Raw genomic sequence first — 17,517 nt, 5'->3', positions numbered from 1 at the left:
AATGTCATCCTGACAAAATCTCTGATTATACCAGTGGATATACAGCCTACTATGAAGTCGTAAGAGTGAGATCCAAACTTAGTAGCATATAGTTACTAATTAAAAAAATTGTCTTTTTCATATTCATTGTATAATAAAGTGTACTAAAGCTGACTGTAGTTTAGGATTTGTCAGGTGGGAGAGACAGGGAGAGGCCTTTCGACAGACTTCTGTGATAGAAATTCTTATTGCTAGCTATTATTTTCTGTTTATTTAAGAGGGGAAAATGGTTTACTACTTGACTGCTAGAGGTCTGTCAGTCTTCTCCTGTTCGCGTTGTGTGTCTGTCGTCTTAAAGTCTGTGTCTGCTATTTGTGGGTTCTAAAGAAATGGCACTGAATTAAACTTTTCTCTTTTCAACTTGTATAAAACTGTCTAGAGTAAAGAGCAGTTCATCTCAAGTAGCATTGGTACATTTCAGGAAAATTTGTACATTACATCTGTCTGCCTTTTGTTTTTATTCAGTATGGCAGCCTTACTCTTGAAAAGGTCCAAAAATTTAGTGGTAGAAATGAGATCAGACGTATGAAATAAAAAATTTAGTAGGATCACAGCTTACACTAAATGACTGCAAATTTGGCAGCAGATTCACTTAACTCCATTCGGCAGAAGTTTCTAAAGTGACCTTGCTTATATCTCTGCAGTCAGGGGCTCGTGTCTGTATTTTGGGACCTTCTTGGGTTCTCACCATTTTCTTAAACTATTTTTTTAATATACTATTGTACATCTTTTAAGTAGTTTGAGCACTTATTTCCAGAGGTATTTGGTAAGTAGCTACTGGAACTTCTGCATGTCTTGTGCTTTGGAGTGAGCTAGATTTCTGGCATCATGGGAACTAAGTAACATTTCATATTGCAGTAACCTTCCTGAAGCAGCTTGCCAACAGTCCTGAATTAAAAAGCACTTTCAATTATCAGCATATGTATTTTGATAAGAATTTTAAAGTGTTAACTCATTTTTTTTTCTTTTTTTTTTTGGCATCCAGTCAGTAGTAGCGCATGGTTCTGTACGATAGATGAAAAGTTCATAAGTTCATGTACCCTACTGACTCTGTCAGCACCCTGACTGTTTTTCCAGCAGTCTTTGTTGACCAGTGCTCTTGGACCTAGTTAAATATTCCTTCTGACCGGCTGCTGTTAAGAGAAGCTTCAGTGGAAGGCATTGTAAGGTCCAAAGTAAATGCCAAATGCAACTCCCCTTTCCCAGCACTACTCAAACCTAGCAACCCTGGTTTCCAAGCACTACTCAAAACCAGCAATCCTGAAGGTAAAAATATAAAGCAAGACGACTATTTTGAAATGCAAACAAACGCAGCTGCAGTATGATCTGTAAGTAGCCATGCGCTTCTTTTCTTAAATGCTTCATGAGTTCTGAAGTAGGGATTGCAAAGTAATTCAAGCTTTGTCATTAATGATAAGGAAGAAAGATGATAGAAATGTAGTCTGAATTCATCTGGAAGATTTCCCCACATTTGGTATGAAAAAAAGCAAACAAAAAGACTTTGTGTGCAGAAATATCCATGGAAACTCCTCTCTCAAGTACTGTTTTCTACAAATTCTGTTGTTCTGAATTTTGCATCAAATTATAGTAGACAAATGAAAAAGGAACTCCAATTATGTTCAGATCGTTAGTATAACATTAGAGCACAAGAACACCTGTAATTTACATCTTTTAAATCTCTTGAGAATTTCTAGGGTTTTCTGAAAGCAAAAGACCACAGTTTCCCAACATGATGCAAAAATGTGTATGTTTGTAAGAAAAGCCTGCAAGTTTGTTCACATCAGCATAACTTTTGTTTTTTTCCTTTCAGCAGCACTAGCAGTGCAAAATGTTCTTCACTGGATAGCCTTAACACACAGCACTCTGAGCAAAATGGGGTAATGGACTGGAGAAGAAAAAGCTGTATTGTCCAGCAGCACCCAGAGCACTGTACAAACCTACTTGACCAGGTGTGTTGCTGTTTTTTCTCTAAAGCACCATTCTGAGACACTTGAGAAGACTGTCCGCTACACATTATTAGATTTAGCTTTAAAAGATGAAGAGCCCTGCTAAAATTGGAGAAATAAGTGTCAAAGTTCAAGTTGCTGCTGACTTAATCTTGATTAGAAAAACCCTCATAATTACTTACCACTGTCTCAAAGTTGCATATTTTGTTTATGGAGTTGTAAATAAAATTTTCCAGTAGGATATAAGTAATCAGAAAAGTCTAGTGTTCATTTCTAATCAGATGCTTTCCTGTTACTGTAACATATTGTCATCAGAGAGAATATCAGAACACCTGGGGAATTTCTGTGTTATTGCAAGGAACAACCTAGAAGTTGTATTAATAACTAAACTGTATTAATGCTACAGTAGGGACAACAGGTTAAGCATATTCTTTCTATCGCACCTGCATTATCTAAGTAACTTAAGTATTAATCTTTGTTGAAAGAAGTTAATAGCTGGATGTATACACACTTTTTGTGATATTTGTATCTCTTCAGTAGTCAATTTTGGTGTGAGTGTAGTTGAGAAGAATAATTATCTATAAATAAAATCATCTGCTGAAATTGGGGGAAGGAAAGTTGCTCCCTGCTGACACCTGAAAAACCTTGAATGTTAGACTTGCTTAGTATTACTCTTATTCTGCATGCAGAATTTGCTATGGATTATTATGTGGGGAAGAGCAAGCCAAACAAAAACAGTTTCATTATTTCACAAAGCAGGGTAATGAATTGAGATTTGCTTCTAAAGATGAAATGGTAGACTGCATCAAAGCTTGAAATATTGCAACCTTGAGGCAAGAAAAGAAACCTAATATACTAAAGCAGAGGACAAGCTGCTTCCTATTTAAAGGATGTCTAAATACAGCGTATTTGGACAGAGATTATTTCTGAGTTTTCATATATTTTACTCCTTTGCCAAATATGAGATATTACTAGCAGCTAGTAATAGTATACTTACAGAATTATGCAGATGCTATGTTTTTTCTTCTAGGTTGGATTCTAGGTTGTATTCTAGAGTTTGGTTTAGCAGCAACCTCCAGTTTAAGGCTGGGTACTTGCTTTGTCACTATGTAAAAATAATTTGACCCATGTACTTCCCACCTCACAACCATCAAATAATTCCACTTAAATCAATAAATCCTGTAGCCCCTTAAGCCTTGTGATTAGCCTTTTTAGTGGGTATGTGATGAAACACATTTGGTTTTATCCTCAAGACGAAAGACAGCATGCAAACAATAATTTGATTTATATCTTTGGAATATTTACAAGTAATAATTTGCTGAGTGTTTTGCTGATAACGGCATAAATGCAAGACAAGGTGCATTATTCTAAAGGTCTGGATGCTCCGTACAAGTAGTTGTTTGTATGGTTATAGCTCCTGTGAGCGCACTAGTCTTGGACTCATGGACCTGTCAGTCTAGAAGGGGTGTTTGTTGATTTTTGTGATACAAATTCTGTTGACTGGCATCTTTGTATTTTCTGTTTAGCATACAGCGGAAAAACGAAGTCTGTCTACAGTAAGCAAGAAGAAAGGAAAGCCACAGCTAGAAAAGTAGGTTTCCAATGTAACCAGTAATCCAGAAGCAAAGTGTAATGCTTTCACTCTGATAAACAGTCTACAATCAGTTAGGTGCTTTGTTTTGCTGTTGTGGAACAAGAGCTGGCATAGTGTGAAGCCAGTCTACATAAAAATCCTTATTTTATCTTGGGAAAATAAGTAACTTGAAAAATAGAATGTAATTGTATGCATTCATTTCTCAAAATATTAGTTATGATTTAGCAAAAGATGAAGGAGCAGAAGTAGGTTCTTAACCGATACGGAATTGCCTTTTTTCCCTTTATATTTATTTGAAAGTTAAAAGGTGTAAAGCTGTCCAGAAAACACTGAAAATCAAATAAGAATTGACAGCAACCTTTAACATTACGCAGTAGGTGGTAACTTGCTGAAATGTTTTATTGAGGGTAATTTGCACATCAGAGGGCTTCAGAACGTCCTGTAGGCTACACAATTCTGCACCGTGAGGAAGTGAAAGCATTTCCACCCTTACCTAATACTCTGCCTGCTTCCATGTTGATTTTCTGTCATTTTGTTACTCTGTAGCCAGATGCTTTTAAGCTAGTCTGATGTACAGTTGCATTACACACATCAAAGATGACTTTAGAATCAGCTGCACTGTTTGGTTTTTTTGTGTGTCTTCTTTATTAGATCTTTATTTGTAGTGTTTAGTAACACTGCTTGCAGTTTAGTTCCTGGTATGTTGCACTAACAGCCTTTACCTATTTGTTTATTATCTACATTTGTTGTTATAGCTATTACATATACATTTCTGGCCTGGAGTCACTGCATTTGTTCACAGTGGCATTATATGTTCATTCATGGTTGGTTATTTGTGCCCATGCATTTGGAAAAAAAAAACTATGAAAATTATTTACACAGGGAAAAAGCAAAGAAAACTGACTGTCGGTTGAATAACAGGACTAATGGAGTTAGAGTTGCAGCATCACAGCACATCCGTACAGGGACAGCAAAAGGTAAGATGTTTTTTCACAAGCTGTAAGAAACAGAAATTTTCCAGCTTTGCTGATTTATTCATTGGTCTGCAGTAAAGGGGAAGTTGCAAGTCTGAAATCTGTTTTGGTGCAAGTCAGCATGTTAGCTGTCTAGTCTGTGCTTTGACTTGCTGTGTAGAACATGCTAGACTCAGTCTTCTGTATGCAGTTGCTTAGGGTATGTCTCTTTTCATGCATAACTGGAGAAGTCCTAGTAAAGTCTCCATAAGTTGCCTTCTGTGGAGTGGTAGTTGCAGAAAGAGTTACTGTTGGGCTACTTCTATACGAAATTTAGCAGTCCGAGTGTGTGGAGGTCCAGCATCTTGTCATTAGCATTCTCTTTGCAGCTCACTAGTTTCTTCAGCTGTTGTGGCGTGGCACATGAGGAACCTGTATAAAAACCCTCTGGTGCAAACCACTGATGAACTGTAGTGTGTAAGCCAAGTGACTACTGAGCTACAACACAGAAGTGTGTATGTTGCCCTAACAGGGTTTTCAAGTTTGGGTAATCCAACAAAATCTAGCATCTAGGCCACGACTTGTGTACATCAGTCAGTTATAAGACAAAATGATATTGGTGTTCCTTTAGTAAATTGAGTCTCCAAGTTTTATTACAGATCTGAAGGGCTATATTACCCATTGACTTCGCCGACTTGATGTTTTCTAAGCTCCCAATATCAGTTGTGGCCTTGCCTCTCTTGTACTTAGTTCTCATGACAGAAAGTTGACAAAGAATTTGCCTTTTTCTACACCACCTAATTGGCATAATTGTTGAAAGGACTCTTACAAAGTGCCTTGTCTTCCTCTTGCTTCCACTTGGGGCACAGTCTTGATTAAGCTTTCATTCTTTCTCACCGCTTCTCACCTTTGAGAGTTCCAGGTGGATCCCATTCTGAGTTATTGTCATGTGTAGGGAATGCTTTGCCATAGGAGTTTTGCCTGCTTGCTGCCCAGTACTCTACAGATGTGAAACTGCCTGCCTGGTACTCTTGGCCAGTTAAGGCCGCTTCAAGACAAAACTGCAACCCACTAGAGGCTGGAAGCAATTAAGTCCTGCTCTGAGATGAGCTTTCTCCCTGTGCATTTGTGTACAAACATCAAAATGTCTTTTGAGATACCCTACTGGAGACATAGTCTAAAGAAAAAATTTCATGTTGCAGTCTGAATCTCTGCCTAGCTTTATATATTCAGGCTTGGTTTGAAGTGCTCTATTTTGAGTCAGAAACTCCGAACTGCATCATGTTTCTTCCATTTTTTCCTCCGATTTTTAGCTTTTCTGAGGCATCAGTTAGTTACACTTGTAACTTTGAAGACTTGGTACTTTGTGACTAGCACATTAGACTCTTGCTTTCAGTGATGTGAGGTTGACCCTGCTGCGCCAGGTTATATTAGATATTCAAAACACTTGTTAAAATAATTTGACCAGTTACAGGTTTAATCCAGGAAATTATTTCAAGAATTGAAGCATTAAGGCAGCTTTGTGATGACTTATCCCAACCTGTTAAACTTGCAGTAGCAATAATAAATTAATTAATAATTTATAAATACAATAATTTCTTAGAATTAATAAAATAAGTAATAATGTTCTAATTTTTGTCCTGGAGTTTTGCCAACAGAGGTTTTGGGGGTTGGGGTTTCCTTGAAGCTAGTGTCTGGCATACATTCTGAGAGAGGGTGCGTCTGTCTTGCTCCTTCACCTCTGAGGCTGAACTTGAAAGCTGGAGCATACTAGCTACCTACTTGACTTCACTAATAGGATCTAAACCCACCTTGAAAGCCGGTTTCCAGCAAATGAGTTTCCCATGATCCCATTCAGAATTTAGAAAACAATTTTACACTTTTTAGTTCACCTCTTTTTCTTTAAACGTGTTGTGTTGATACCGTTTGCTTAAAGCCTGTTCTACAAGAGTTAATTATAAAAAGGTGTATTATTTTGATGTTGCCCGCTGAGTTAGCTTTCTGCCTTTGCTGGTATGACCAAGGAGAATTGCATCTCTTTGAATGGAAATATTTGATCACTACCATAGAATCATAGAATGGTTTCGGTTGGAAGGGACCTTAAAGACCATCTAGTTCCAACCCCCCTGCCACAGGCAGGGACACTTTTCCACTAGACCAGGTTGCTCAAAGCCTCATCCAACCTGGCCTTAAACACTGCTAGGGAGGGGGCATCCACATTACCATTCAGAGGAAATTATTATTGTAGTACAATTTGGTATAAGCATCACAAAATTTATTAAGGATGATCGTTCTTTCCACTACTCTGCATAAGTATCAATTTTCAGTGTCACCTTCTTTAACAGCAAGTCATCACAAATTTAGGGACAAGACCAGTTCTGAATGCTGGGAGTGGGAATGCCAGGACTACGGGGGGGACAGATGCAATGAAGTAGGAACAAACAAAAAACTGAACTAGCGTGAGATGTGAGCAAACCAAAATAACCTCACTTCCGTATACTGAGATTAAAAACAAAAATGCCAATTTTTATTTTAGATCTGAATTTGGACGCTGGATCTGGTCATGATACATGTGGAGAAACATCATCTGAAAGTTACAGTTCTCCTTCTAGTCCACGACATGATGGGAGGGAAAGCTTTGATAGTGAAGAAGAAAAAGACAGAGGTTGTATTTATGGAGAGTGTGCATGAATGTCTTTATTCCTGGACTAACCTCTTTCTTGTATTCATTTTAATTAGTTTCTCAGTTTTATTAGCTGCTTTTATTTCTGAACTAGCCACAGAACACATTTTGGTTTTTGGGTTTCATGACTGGACTGTTTGAAGGCTTCTAGCAAATAGCAGGACTATTTAAATACCGCTGAGTTTTAGATTACTACATACATGTAGTAATTTTCTGACCTCAGTGGCATAGCTCTCTTGAGAAATTTCAGCAGTACAGTAATGGGGAAAACTTTGGTATGAAAGGGACTGGTTTTATACCAATTATGTGTGGCATGTCTGAGAAGTCCTTTTTTTTTGTATTGACAGTTTAATTTGCCGCTCCTTCCAAATTTGAGTAAGCTGTGTTAAAGTCTGTCTAGGTAGATGCAATTTCCTAATTCGGTCTGTCCCCTGCTCTTCACATTTGCAGATACACACAAGTCAAAGACACAGTAGCTACTTGGGCAGTTTGATATAGGCAAGTGATGGAGATTGACCTAGCTGGATTTGGATGAATGAAAATAATCTCAAAGTTGTTATAATTCAGGAAGATATAACTATCATTTCTGTCATCAAACTTGGGAAGTTTTATAGGGGTAAATGAGTCCAGGGCATGACTCGATACTGTTTCAGATTCGTTCTTCTGACTGACTAATGCTTTTGTCTCCACAGATACAGACAGCAATTCTGAGGACTCTGGGAATCAAAATACAACCAGGTTTACAGGCTACAGTGCTGTCAGTTCGTCAAATGTGAACAAATCATCTGCTCAGATCTCTTCAGTGAATAACGAGAATGGAAGCCTTTCAGAAGATCCTTTGAACACAAAGTTTCAACATATTTCCTTCATGCCTGCCTTACACTGTGTGATGCACAGCGCTGCCCAAAAGCCCGAAGCAGTTGTCCCACCACCCATATCGGCAGATGGTAAAACAATGGGAATGCTTGTTACCACGCCTGTTGCTGTCTCGCCAGTGAGAGAGTCTGCAAATTCACCTCCTGGTGGAATGGGCCCTGTGACCTCTGGTGAACCTGAGAAACGCCTTGAGCTGATGGCTTCCCCTTTGCCAGTCCCATCCACTTTCCTTCCGCATTCTGTCCAGCCTGGTAGCCCTGCTTTGCATTTGGCAATACATAGATTGAAAATGCCCTCTCCACAGGGATCATCGGAAAGTTGCACAGTTAATGGACCGCAGCAGCCGACAGGAAACTTAAGTATTGGATCACCAAATACTGCCTTTATCCCAGTCCACAATCCAGGTAGTTTCCCAGGATCCCCAGTTCCTACTACAGATCCCATCACAAAACCTGCATCCCAGGTGGTAGGACTGAATCAAATGGTGCCTCACATTGAGGGAAACCCAGGAGCAATCCCTCAGCCTACCAATCTAAAGGTAGTTCTTCCAGCAGCTGGTCTCTCCACAGCAGCACCACCGCCTCCACCAGCTTCATACGCTTTGCCAGGCAGTCCTCATGCTACCAGTGTGTTGCCCAACCAGAATACAAACGTGCTGAACACCGTAGCAACTTCCTCACCACCTCAGTCAGCTGGTTTAGGTGTTGGTCAGGTCCAGTCCACTGTTCCTCCTGCAATACCTACGCATACGCCAGGCCCTGCCCCTAGCCCGAGCCCTGCTTTAACACACAGCACTGCACAGAGTGACAGCACATCCTACATAAACGCTGTTGGAAATAATAACACTAATGGGACAATGTTACCTCCGCAGCAGTTGGGATCTGGTCCTTGCGGTTCTTGCGGACGTAGGTGTAGCTGTGGGACCAATGGAAGCCTTCAGATTAATAGCTATTTTTATCATAACCCACTTCATGGACAAGTCTACAGAGTTCCATCTTTCTTCACTCTGCCATCACTTTGCAATGGCAGCTACCTCAATCAAGCACATCAAAGCAATGGAACGCAACTTCCTTTCTTCCTGCCTCAGTCTCCATATGCAAACGGGCTTATGCATGACCCAGTGATGGGGAGCCAAGCCAACTATGGTATGCAGCAGATGGCAGGATTTGGGAGGTTCTATCCTGTATATCCAGCACCTAACGTAGTTGCCAACACAAATGGGTCGGGACCCAAGAAGAATGGGAACATTTCATGTTACAATTGTGGTGTAAGTGGACACTATGCGCAGGACTGTAAGCAGTCATCCATGGAGGCCAGTCAACAAGGTAATCATGATAACTCCCAGCGGACTTGCTTTTGAGTTTAGCAGTTTCTCTTTACCTTTCTGAATGTGCTGTTTCTGGTCTTGCAGAAAGGTGTGCGTGCGTGTGTATGTTTTGTGTAAATGGTTGTGCACTAGTGACCTGCTCTAAAACTGCAAAGTATCTTATCTCTGCCTGAAAATTTTGTAGAACAGTGCAAGGGAACAGGGTTCACAGCATGAAGTTGAATATGGGTATGATTCGGAGCTGGGAAGTCAAACTCTATCAGTCCTAAATTGTCATTCTTTTTTTCACTGGTTTGTTTTTGCCATTATGTTGAGACTTGCATGTTGTTTCAATTTTTCCATTCCTGTTCAGTGTTTTTTTGGAGAGAATTCATTGGCAAGAAGTGAAAGGTATCAATTACTGTCCATGATACGAACTTGGATTCTTAAAACTTGTGAGAATTTAAAAAACCCAACAGACTGGCCGTTTGATAACATACCTTTTCTAAAGCTTACCTTTGCACAATCAGCCATCCTTCTGTGCCGCGTCCTGCAATACTTAAGTGAAACACGCTTTAACTTTTCAGACAAGTTGCAGCAAAAAGGCAGAAACCAATGGGAGCTAAAAATCAAAGGAATGGCTTCAGTCTCATGTGCTGTTTCTCCCTCCGTCCAGAAGAACGGGGAAAACGCAGTGTTTGTGTAGAGCATAAAATATTTTTGATTCTTGGCCTGTGCCCATTCTGACTTTCCTTGTTTGGTCGGACTGGAAGAGGAAAGACGATCCTTCATGGGGGTTGTCTTTTCTTTGCATTTTTCCAGTAAAGGTAAAGTCCTATATCTACGGTCTATATCTTTTTTAAAGTTAGAGTTTTAGCAAGCAGATGAAAGAAAATAAGATCAAATCTTAGGACCTACTTTAAAAGGACTGGAGGATGATAGTACCTTTTGAAGAGCATGTCCATTTTAGTACCTTGTAGTGGTTTTGTAATCCATTTTAATTGTGAGCAGTGACTTAGTAGTTCTCTTTCCTGTTTTAGGCACTTACAGACTGAGATACGCACCTCCCCCTCCCCCTTCCAATGATACCTTGGATTCTGCAGACTGAAACAAGTAAACATTGCCTCCTTAAACTGAAGCTTGGGGAAGGTGTGTGTGGGAGTGGGGGGGGTGGTCTTGTGTTTTGGGACATTCCCGGTTTTATATTCTTTTGGAATTTTTCATTGCTTTTGCACCTCTGTTCCATACAAAAGAAGAAAGCTGAGTCCCCAGTCTCCTCCTGGCTCTACAAAAGGCTTGCGTAGTGCATGTAATTCAAACACACAGCCAAACAATCAAAAAGAGCATTCGGACCATGCTTTTGCACTGAAGACTTGAGACATGTGCAATGTTTACTGCATTTTTTAAAAAAAAAAAGTCCTCTGACCTCTGACATCACTGGTGGAGCAGCCATATGGTGAAAGAAGAAACTTGGTCATGTTCCCCACCACAATCTTCTTCCCTCCCTCCCTGTTCTCCTTATGCTGCTGTTTTATTTTCTTTCCCTGTTTGTCCACGTGGATTCGTTGGACTCGTGTGAGTGTTTAGCAGTTCATACAGACCCTGCCCGTACTCCAAATTAATGCTCATGAATTGAGGGGAGATGTTCAAATGTCCTATTAGGAGAGTCCAAAGGAACACACTATACTGTCTGTGTACTATATCTGCTAACGATACATACACACAGCTCTTGAGAGTCCCAAGTAAATGAAAACGCTTAGAGCAGGAAGGGGCTGGAACTCTGTGGACTGGAACAGATTTAGAGAAATGAATGAGCTTAAATTGACAGATTTCTCTTCCATTGTAGCTTTTTAGCCTGTATGTTCAGCAACAAAGGTGAAAAAAATGGTATGAATGTTGTACTCAGTGTGTTTGCATTTGTAATAGAAGTTGACAGCATTTTTTTCCTTTTTTAAAGCTATTCTACGTTGTGTCAACACAGAATGAACATTACTTGATTGAATATTTTTTCCTAAACTATTACAGTGTTGCATTGTACTTAGAATGTAAATGTTTTATTTCAAACTGAACAAAACCTATGGTTTTCTACAAAATAGTCAGGTATTAGTATTCGAACCTGTCTACCAAATAGCAAAGTCACTATTTTATAACAATTTACCACTATGCGTAATTATGGTATAATGTGAAAGACAGAAATGAGTGTTAAGATGGTATTAATCATGTCAGTATCATGAGTAAGTAAGTTTAATGCTGCTGTATTTTTTATTTTATTTTTAAAAGCCAATATATGTACTAAATTGCTTCCAGGTAATATTTGATTTCCTAAAGTGCACTGAGGTTATCTGGAAGATGAGTGTATTTTTTGACTGCTGCATTCAACACCGATGGACAACTACCACTGTATATCCATAGGGTTTGGCATTCCTCACAGTTCATGGCAGAAATGTTTTTTCTTAAAATCAGACCTGGTGTCCGGTAGAGGGATGAAATAAAATCAGTCTTTGGTTCAGCCGTCTAATAAATTGCTAAACAAACAAAAAACTTGAAGAAAAAAAATCTTGATTACTACATTTCTTCATAGGTAGCGTTTATATTTATAGCACCAGTGTACATTTTGAAACTTTTTTCTTGGAGGGGGGGGAATGGGGAGGGAGGTAGATGAAAGCTTTAATTTAAAAAAAAAAAGTTTAAGTAGTAAATGAAAATTATTTTGATTAAAATTTTTATTTGATCTGGGTATTTTTGGACCACTTGAAATGAATGAACTGCGTTTGAGTTGAAGTGAGGGTGTTAAACCACCAATGGACTTGTATTGTGAATTACCTGCCAGTTGTACTTTATGGAACTTATTTTATGATTTAAAATACTGTACTGTAAATAGGAGGTATGTTACCTTCTCTTTATTTGTATGTTTACCATATACTTTGATATTTGAAATGTACTGGAAAGGTCACTTATATTTCTAGAAGAGATTGGATTTTATGCAACCTTTTTCCTTGAATTAACAGCAATAAAAAAAAAGGAAAAAAAAAGTACCAGTGTGCAAGTACTGTCCTTTCTCGGTGAGAGCAACGAAGGAAGTGTGATGCTCTGCCGCTGGGTGTAGGGACAGGATCGCAGAAGTTTTGGCAAGCTACCGTTTTGGTTAGAATCTGTCACTTTTAAGACAAAGCTGAGAGTATTTGACCTCAGGTGAGGTCAGTCTTGTATGTGAAGTCAGGATACTGTCTCTTGATTTAAACTTCTTTAAGATAGATAGATCTCATGGGAGAAAGAGGGTGACCTTGTGTGATAGACCCAGGACTTTGACCTCAGCTCTTTCAAAACAGTTCAGCCTGTCATATTCTGATGGCTCCTGGATTTGGGCTAAAACCCAGTTTAAACATGCTTGTTTTGACTGCAGTGAAAACAATGTGTGCACTAGTCATGTGGTAACTAGAAAGTGAGATCTTTGTTCTCTCTGCTAAAGTAGATGGAAGGACAACAGGAGTTGCCAGGAGTAGCAAAGCAGCTTTGAAATGTGCAGATGACAGCTAAAGGATTGATGTGAGTGTAGTACCCGAATGTGCTCAGGTAGTACTGAGAAAGAGAAACGTACTAATCACTCTGTCACCTCACTCTATGGTACGGACAGTGCTTCTGTTTCCTAGTGCTTAGAAGCAGCTTATCTGGAGAGCTGAGGACCACAGACTGTCTTAGATCTTTATCCCGACTTACTCCCCAGAACAACCTACTTCCTGAGAAACCGACTAACGTGATGAGAAGGCTCAAAGCTGCCAACCTCTTTTCTTCAGGCAACTCCCATAATAATGGGGGGGCACTGAACCCAGGTGTCATGCAGACATCATCATACAGCTTCCATTTCTGGAAGTGTCTTGTGTCCCCTCCTGGGACACAAGGGAGTGCAGACACCTGTCCAAGGAATTTGTGAATTATCATACTACTCTGAAAATGCAATCTGCTACTGACTGTGCCACCCAGGGTGCTGATGCTCTCGTTTGCCTCCATGCTGCAAGCAACCCTGACTTTAATAGATCCTGGTTGGATCTATCAATTCAAATATTTAAAAACGCATACCCTGTGGCACAGCTAACACTATAAAATGCCTCTTTCTCCTGATGCTTGTTTTGCTGGAGACCTAACAGCACTCGCACCTAGCTGTCCTCGTTGGCTGCACCACTACTATCTGGTGATCAGGTTCAACTACAACTGCAGTTCAAGAGAGAGATTCTCTTTCCCACTGAGTGGCTTGGAAACAGTTGAGTGTTCTAAAGATAAATGAGGAAATCCCACTAGCTATTTGGCCCGAGCAGCTATCCAGGCTGTCCAGGGGTCACTCCTGAGTACTGCCCTGCTCCTGGTTTGTATTGCCTGCTGCTGTGCTGCTGCAGATGGAAACCTATTGTTTGTACAAACAGTTTGGTTCCTAAAGCTGGAAGAAAAAATGAACAATGAGATGGACATGGGCAGGACTGGAAAGACGAGAGCGTAAGGGAGTGAGATGATACACCCTGCTTGCTTATGAGTGAAGATGGCCTCATTTTCCCAGCTAAGTGACCTTTCTGTGGCAGTGATGGCCTAATGCCTTGGGCTTGACTTGGTTGATACTACTGGAGAGGTGAAGGAACAGAGGGCATATGTGTCATGCCAAGGTAGATGGGAAGTAAAAGGTGCAGAAAGGTACACTGAGAACTGTGAAACTCAGCCGGTGCCAAGCTACTCCAGTTTTAGAGAGATGGAAGTACCATGGTAATTTGTTTCACTTTTGCTCATGACAGCCTCTAGAGGTGTGCTGACCTGGGCCTCCAGCAGCTGTTCTTCTGCAATAAGGTTGCCTAAATTCTGCGCACACAAAAAAGCAGCTTTGGGCAATAGCGCTTCTTGCTCAGGGCTGGTAACAACAGCTGCTGGCACTAGGCACAGTGTGTATATAAAGGGTATGTGGACCGCACTTGTGCTTGTGAGGAAGAAGAAGAGGTGTCCTAAAGGGGTAGTCCTGAGCTTATCCTAGGGCTCAAGTGCTGTCTCAGTTACGTGGATGGGCTCCGGGTACTGACCTAGCATCCTGTGTTCCTCTAACAAGGGAGGAGGGAAAGGCACATCCCAAAGCGTTACCGCAGGGAGAGCGTGCTGCCTCTCTGCCCGTGGCTGTTGTGTGCCTCGGTGGCTCATTAGGGTAGAGAAACAGGGTGCTAGTCTTGATCCAGCCTTTGAGCAAAGAGCTGCAGACAGTTGAGTTCTGTATGTTGCTGTACATTGGAGTAGCTTAGAGATAAAATGTGTGAACAGCTGTATCTGGTCAGGCCGAAAGTCCACCTACGCCTGCATCCTGCCTCCAGCAGTGATCAGTAGCAGATGTTTCAGAAGAAAGTACTTTTAATACAAAAAAGAGAAAGATGAGTGGTAATTCTTGCAAATGTGTCGCCTAGCAAAAGGAAATGAGTCTCCTCAGTTCATCTTCACAATAGGTGGCAGCAGAACTCTACCAGTGGAAGATACGGGTGCTTCTGAGGGACCATGTAAGATGCTTCAGTTTAATTTGGTTTTAGCATCTTCGTGCCATCATAGTAAGCTTCTGTGGGGGATTTCTTTGACTTGTCATTTTGTAACATTAGTTTCTGTAGGGTTTTCTCATGTTTATGTATTTTCTCCCATGAAGAGCGTACCAATTGTTGTCTCTCAAAAAACTAAGTGTGCTAAATGTGTATCTGAAGTATTAACTACCTGGAGCTAAAATAGCCCAGGTCTCATAGTGAACGTTGAAGACCCAAAGAATTGCAGCCAAATGTGAAAGCTGTGTTTTAAGAACTACTGAGCATTTAAATGGTTCTAGATACTTGTATTCATACAACGAGCAATGCCTTCTGAGGACCACATAGCTTTTTTTGCGAACTAGAATAATTTCTGAGGGTGTCTGGTTATCTTTCAGCATGATGTCTCTTATTTGTCTCTCTCTACTTAGTCTGAAGGTCCACAGATCAGATATTTAGCTGGAATATCTGATGCTCAGGCACATGTTGCCCAAGAGATGGACCGTAATAAACCCATTATTTTTAATATTGATACATGCTCCCTGACTAGTGTAAAGGGTCACTGTTGTATGAATGGGTCAATAAAACAATGTACAAAAGCACAGGCTGAAAAAAAATTGCTGAACTTGGTAAAAGGATAGAATAGCTGTATCTTAACCGTTAGTGCATTCATTTTAGAACTCTCCTCTTTGATCTAAAATGGCCATTTTTTAATTGACTTCTAAAGTGTGTTTTTGCCTGAGACAGAGGATGTTGATGACTGATACAAAGTTCAGTAACTCCTACGATGCTGATTGGTGTGACTAAGGGAAGATGGGGCTTGTTGCCTAAAAAAACTTATTTGCCATTTAAGTTTGATTTTGAAGTACTGGTTAAAGACTCCTTAGAAAAAAATAGTATTATACGTAATAAAATATTATTTACGTAATAAAATATTGCATTAAAATAGTCTTATTTTACATCATTTGTAGTTTGAACGTTTAAACCATGGCAATTTTAACAGCTTCAGATTTTTTTCTTGTTTTGACTGAAACTGAGTTTTGAAACTGATGGCATGCCTGCGTGCCTAGATAGAATAGTCAATATAATGTATAAAATTAATTGTGTTGCTATCCAAATGCTCCAAATGCTCTTTTCCTTTTTTTAAAATTTTTTTTACAGGATAGGCACATGCCCCAGCACAAGAGCAGACAGCTTAGCAGTGGCAAGACTTCTGGATAAAAACATCATGGGACTTACTTTAATTGCTCCTTAAAGACCAGATTGGCTCTGAGGTGCATATCGAACAAGGATTTCTAGGTATTTCAAACTGAACATGTAAATCCTGGCCTCTGTCAACATAAGAAATAAAAATCTCGAATGAAAAGATCAGTAACGTGTGAGGAGGGGAGGGGAAAGCAACCACAAAAACAAAAAATTCCCAACAGGCGTTGGGGTGTGCTCGAGATGAGACAATTTTCACACATCACTCGATTTCTCACTGCAGCTCAGATCCATTTCACAGCAAAGAACTTCAAAAAGCGATTGCATCGATTTGGTACAAAACCAGCTGTATTCTGCATTTCACCACAGTGCAGTTGACCATATCAAACATGTAACAGAGGCGATGGGCACCCCCGGCAACCTACGTAAGGCTAATTTGTATGGACTTAGAACAGACTCTTATAATACATTTTAAATCTTACTGCGTTCATAATTCTTATGGCTATGCAGAGCTGTCAGCTAGCTAACACGCCCTTTAGAGCGTTGTCTCCTTTTGATTTGTTTTCCATTTTCAATTTACATGTTTGCCTTTTTTTTTCCATCTGGCTTTTGCCCTGATTAAAGTGTCTCTTTTAAAGTGTCTCTTACACGCATGCTAGACCCACGCACATGATGGAGGGCCATTTGAAATGCTGTAATCCATGGTATGCAAAACTCCCAAACCATAATATTGGAAACTTGCTAACCCAAAATAAAATCGCCTGTGCGAGGGGTAACGGTTTCGGTGGGAGCCTGTGCCAGTACCTGCCATTGCAAAGGCAGCTAAATGGGAGCTGGGACTTAGCATTGCACTTTGAAACCACCACATTTTTCTTCCTTTCTAAGGAAGGATATCTTATTTCTAGCAAGTAACCAGGTGGAGGAGGCAAATAATGGGATGTTAATTTAGGGTTAGACAGGAAAACAAATGTGCTTGGCTACTCTGCAACTAAAGCGTGATGCCCAAAGGCTGTCACACCTCCAGTGCCGCTGGAGAGAGCAGCTACGCTGAGACGTGACATGGCTGTCGCTTTGTCCAAGCCAGAGCTGTCTAGCCAAGCTGCTAGAGACTTAGGACAGCGCTCTCCTAGTTTTTCTTCTTGACCGTGGAAGAGAACACTGTAACGCTTTTATTGCCATCTATTGCCAGCGGGTTCCTAATGCCGGTGCCCACACGGGACAACTGGAGGGGCTGCCGTGCTTCTCCACCACCTAGCTCAGAGCTGGCCGGTTCGCAGAAGCAGGGCAGTTATCCCCCGATCAGCACTCTGCCTACTGGTGAAGGACAAGGGGACCGCTGCCCAAAACCTGGCACAGGGTTTTAAAGAAAGAGGATGCTGATGTTCA

The 17,517-nt window shown here is 40.4% G+C and overlaps 1 protein-coding gene across 4 annotated transcripts in view; it reads left to right on the top strand.

Moving 5' to 3' along the window:
* ZCCHC2 (zinc finger CCHC-type containing 2) overlaps window positions 1–16,416 on the top strand; it is a 48,939-nt gene extending 32,523 nt beyond the window's left edge. For 2 of the 4 annotated variants that reach the window (XM_068396551.1, XM_068396548.1), the window contains 7 exons: window positions 1,853–1,988; window positions 3,512–3,576; window positions 4,462–4,556; window positions 7,069–7,197; window positions 7,908–9,416; window positions 10,438–10,546; window positions 16,090–16,416. In XM_068396551.1, the coding sequence (XP_068252652.1) occupies window positions 1,853–1,988; window positions 3,512–3,576; window positions 4,462–4,556; window positions 7,069–7,197; window positions 7,908–9,416; window positions 10,438–10,505 (2,002 nt within the window). In that variant the 3' untranslated portion in view covers window positions 10,506–10,546; window positions 16,090–16,416. Of the gene's footprint in view, window positions 1–1,849; window positions 1,989–3,511; window positions 3,577–4,461; window positions 4,557–7,068; window positions 7,198–7,907; window positions 9,417–10,437; window positions 10,547–16,089 lie in introns of all 4 variants that reach the window. The other 2 variants (XM_068396549.1, XM_068396547.1) reach the window with 1 other exon arrangement.
* The last annotated feature ends 1,101 nt before the right edge of the window (window positions 16,417–17,517 follow it).

Source organism: Nyctibius grandis, chromosome 3 (genome assembly GCF_013368605.1).
Source record: "Nyctibius grandis isolate bNycGra1 chromosome 3, bNycGra1.pri, whole genome shotgun sequence".
NCBI classification, from domain to species: Eukaryota; Metazoa; Chordata; class Aves; order Nyctibiiformes; family Nyctibiidae; genus Nyctibius; species Nyctibius grandis.
This window is presented reverse-complemented; position numbering and strand designations above follow the sequence as displayed.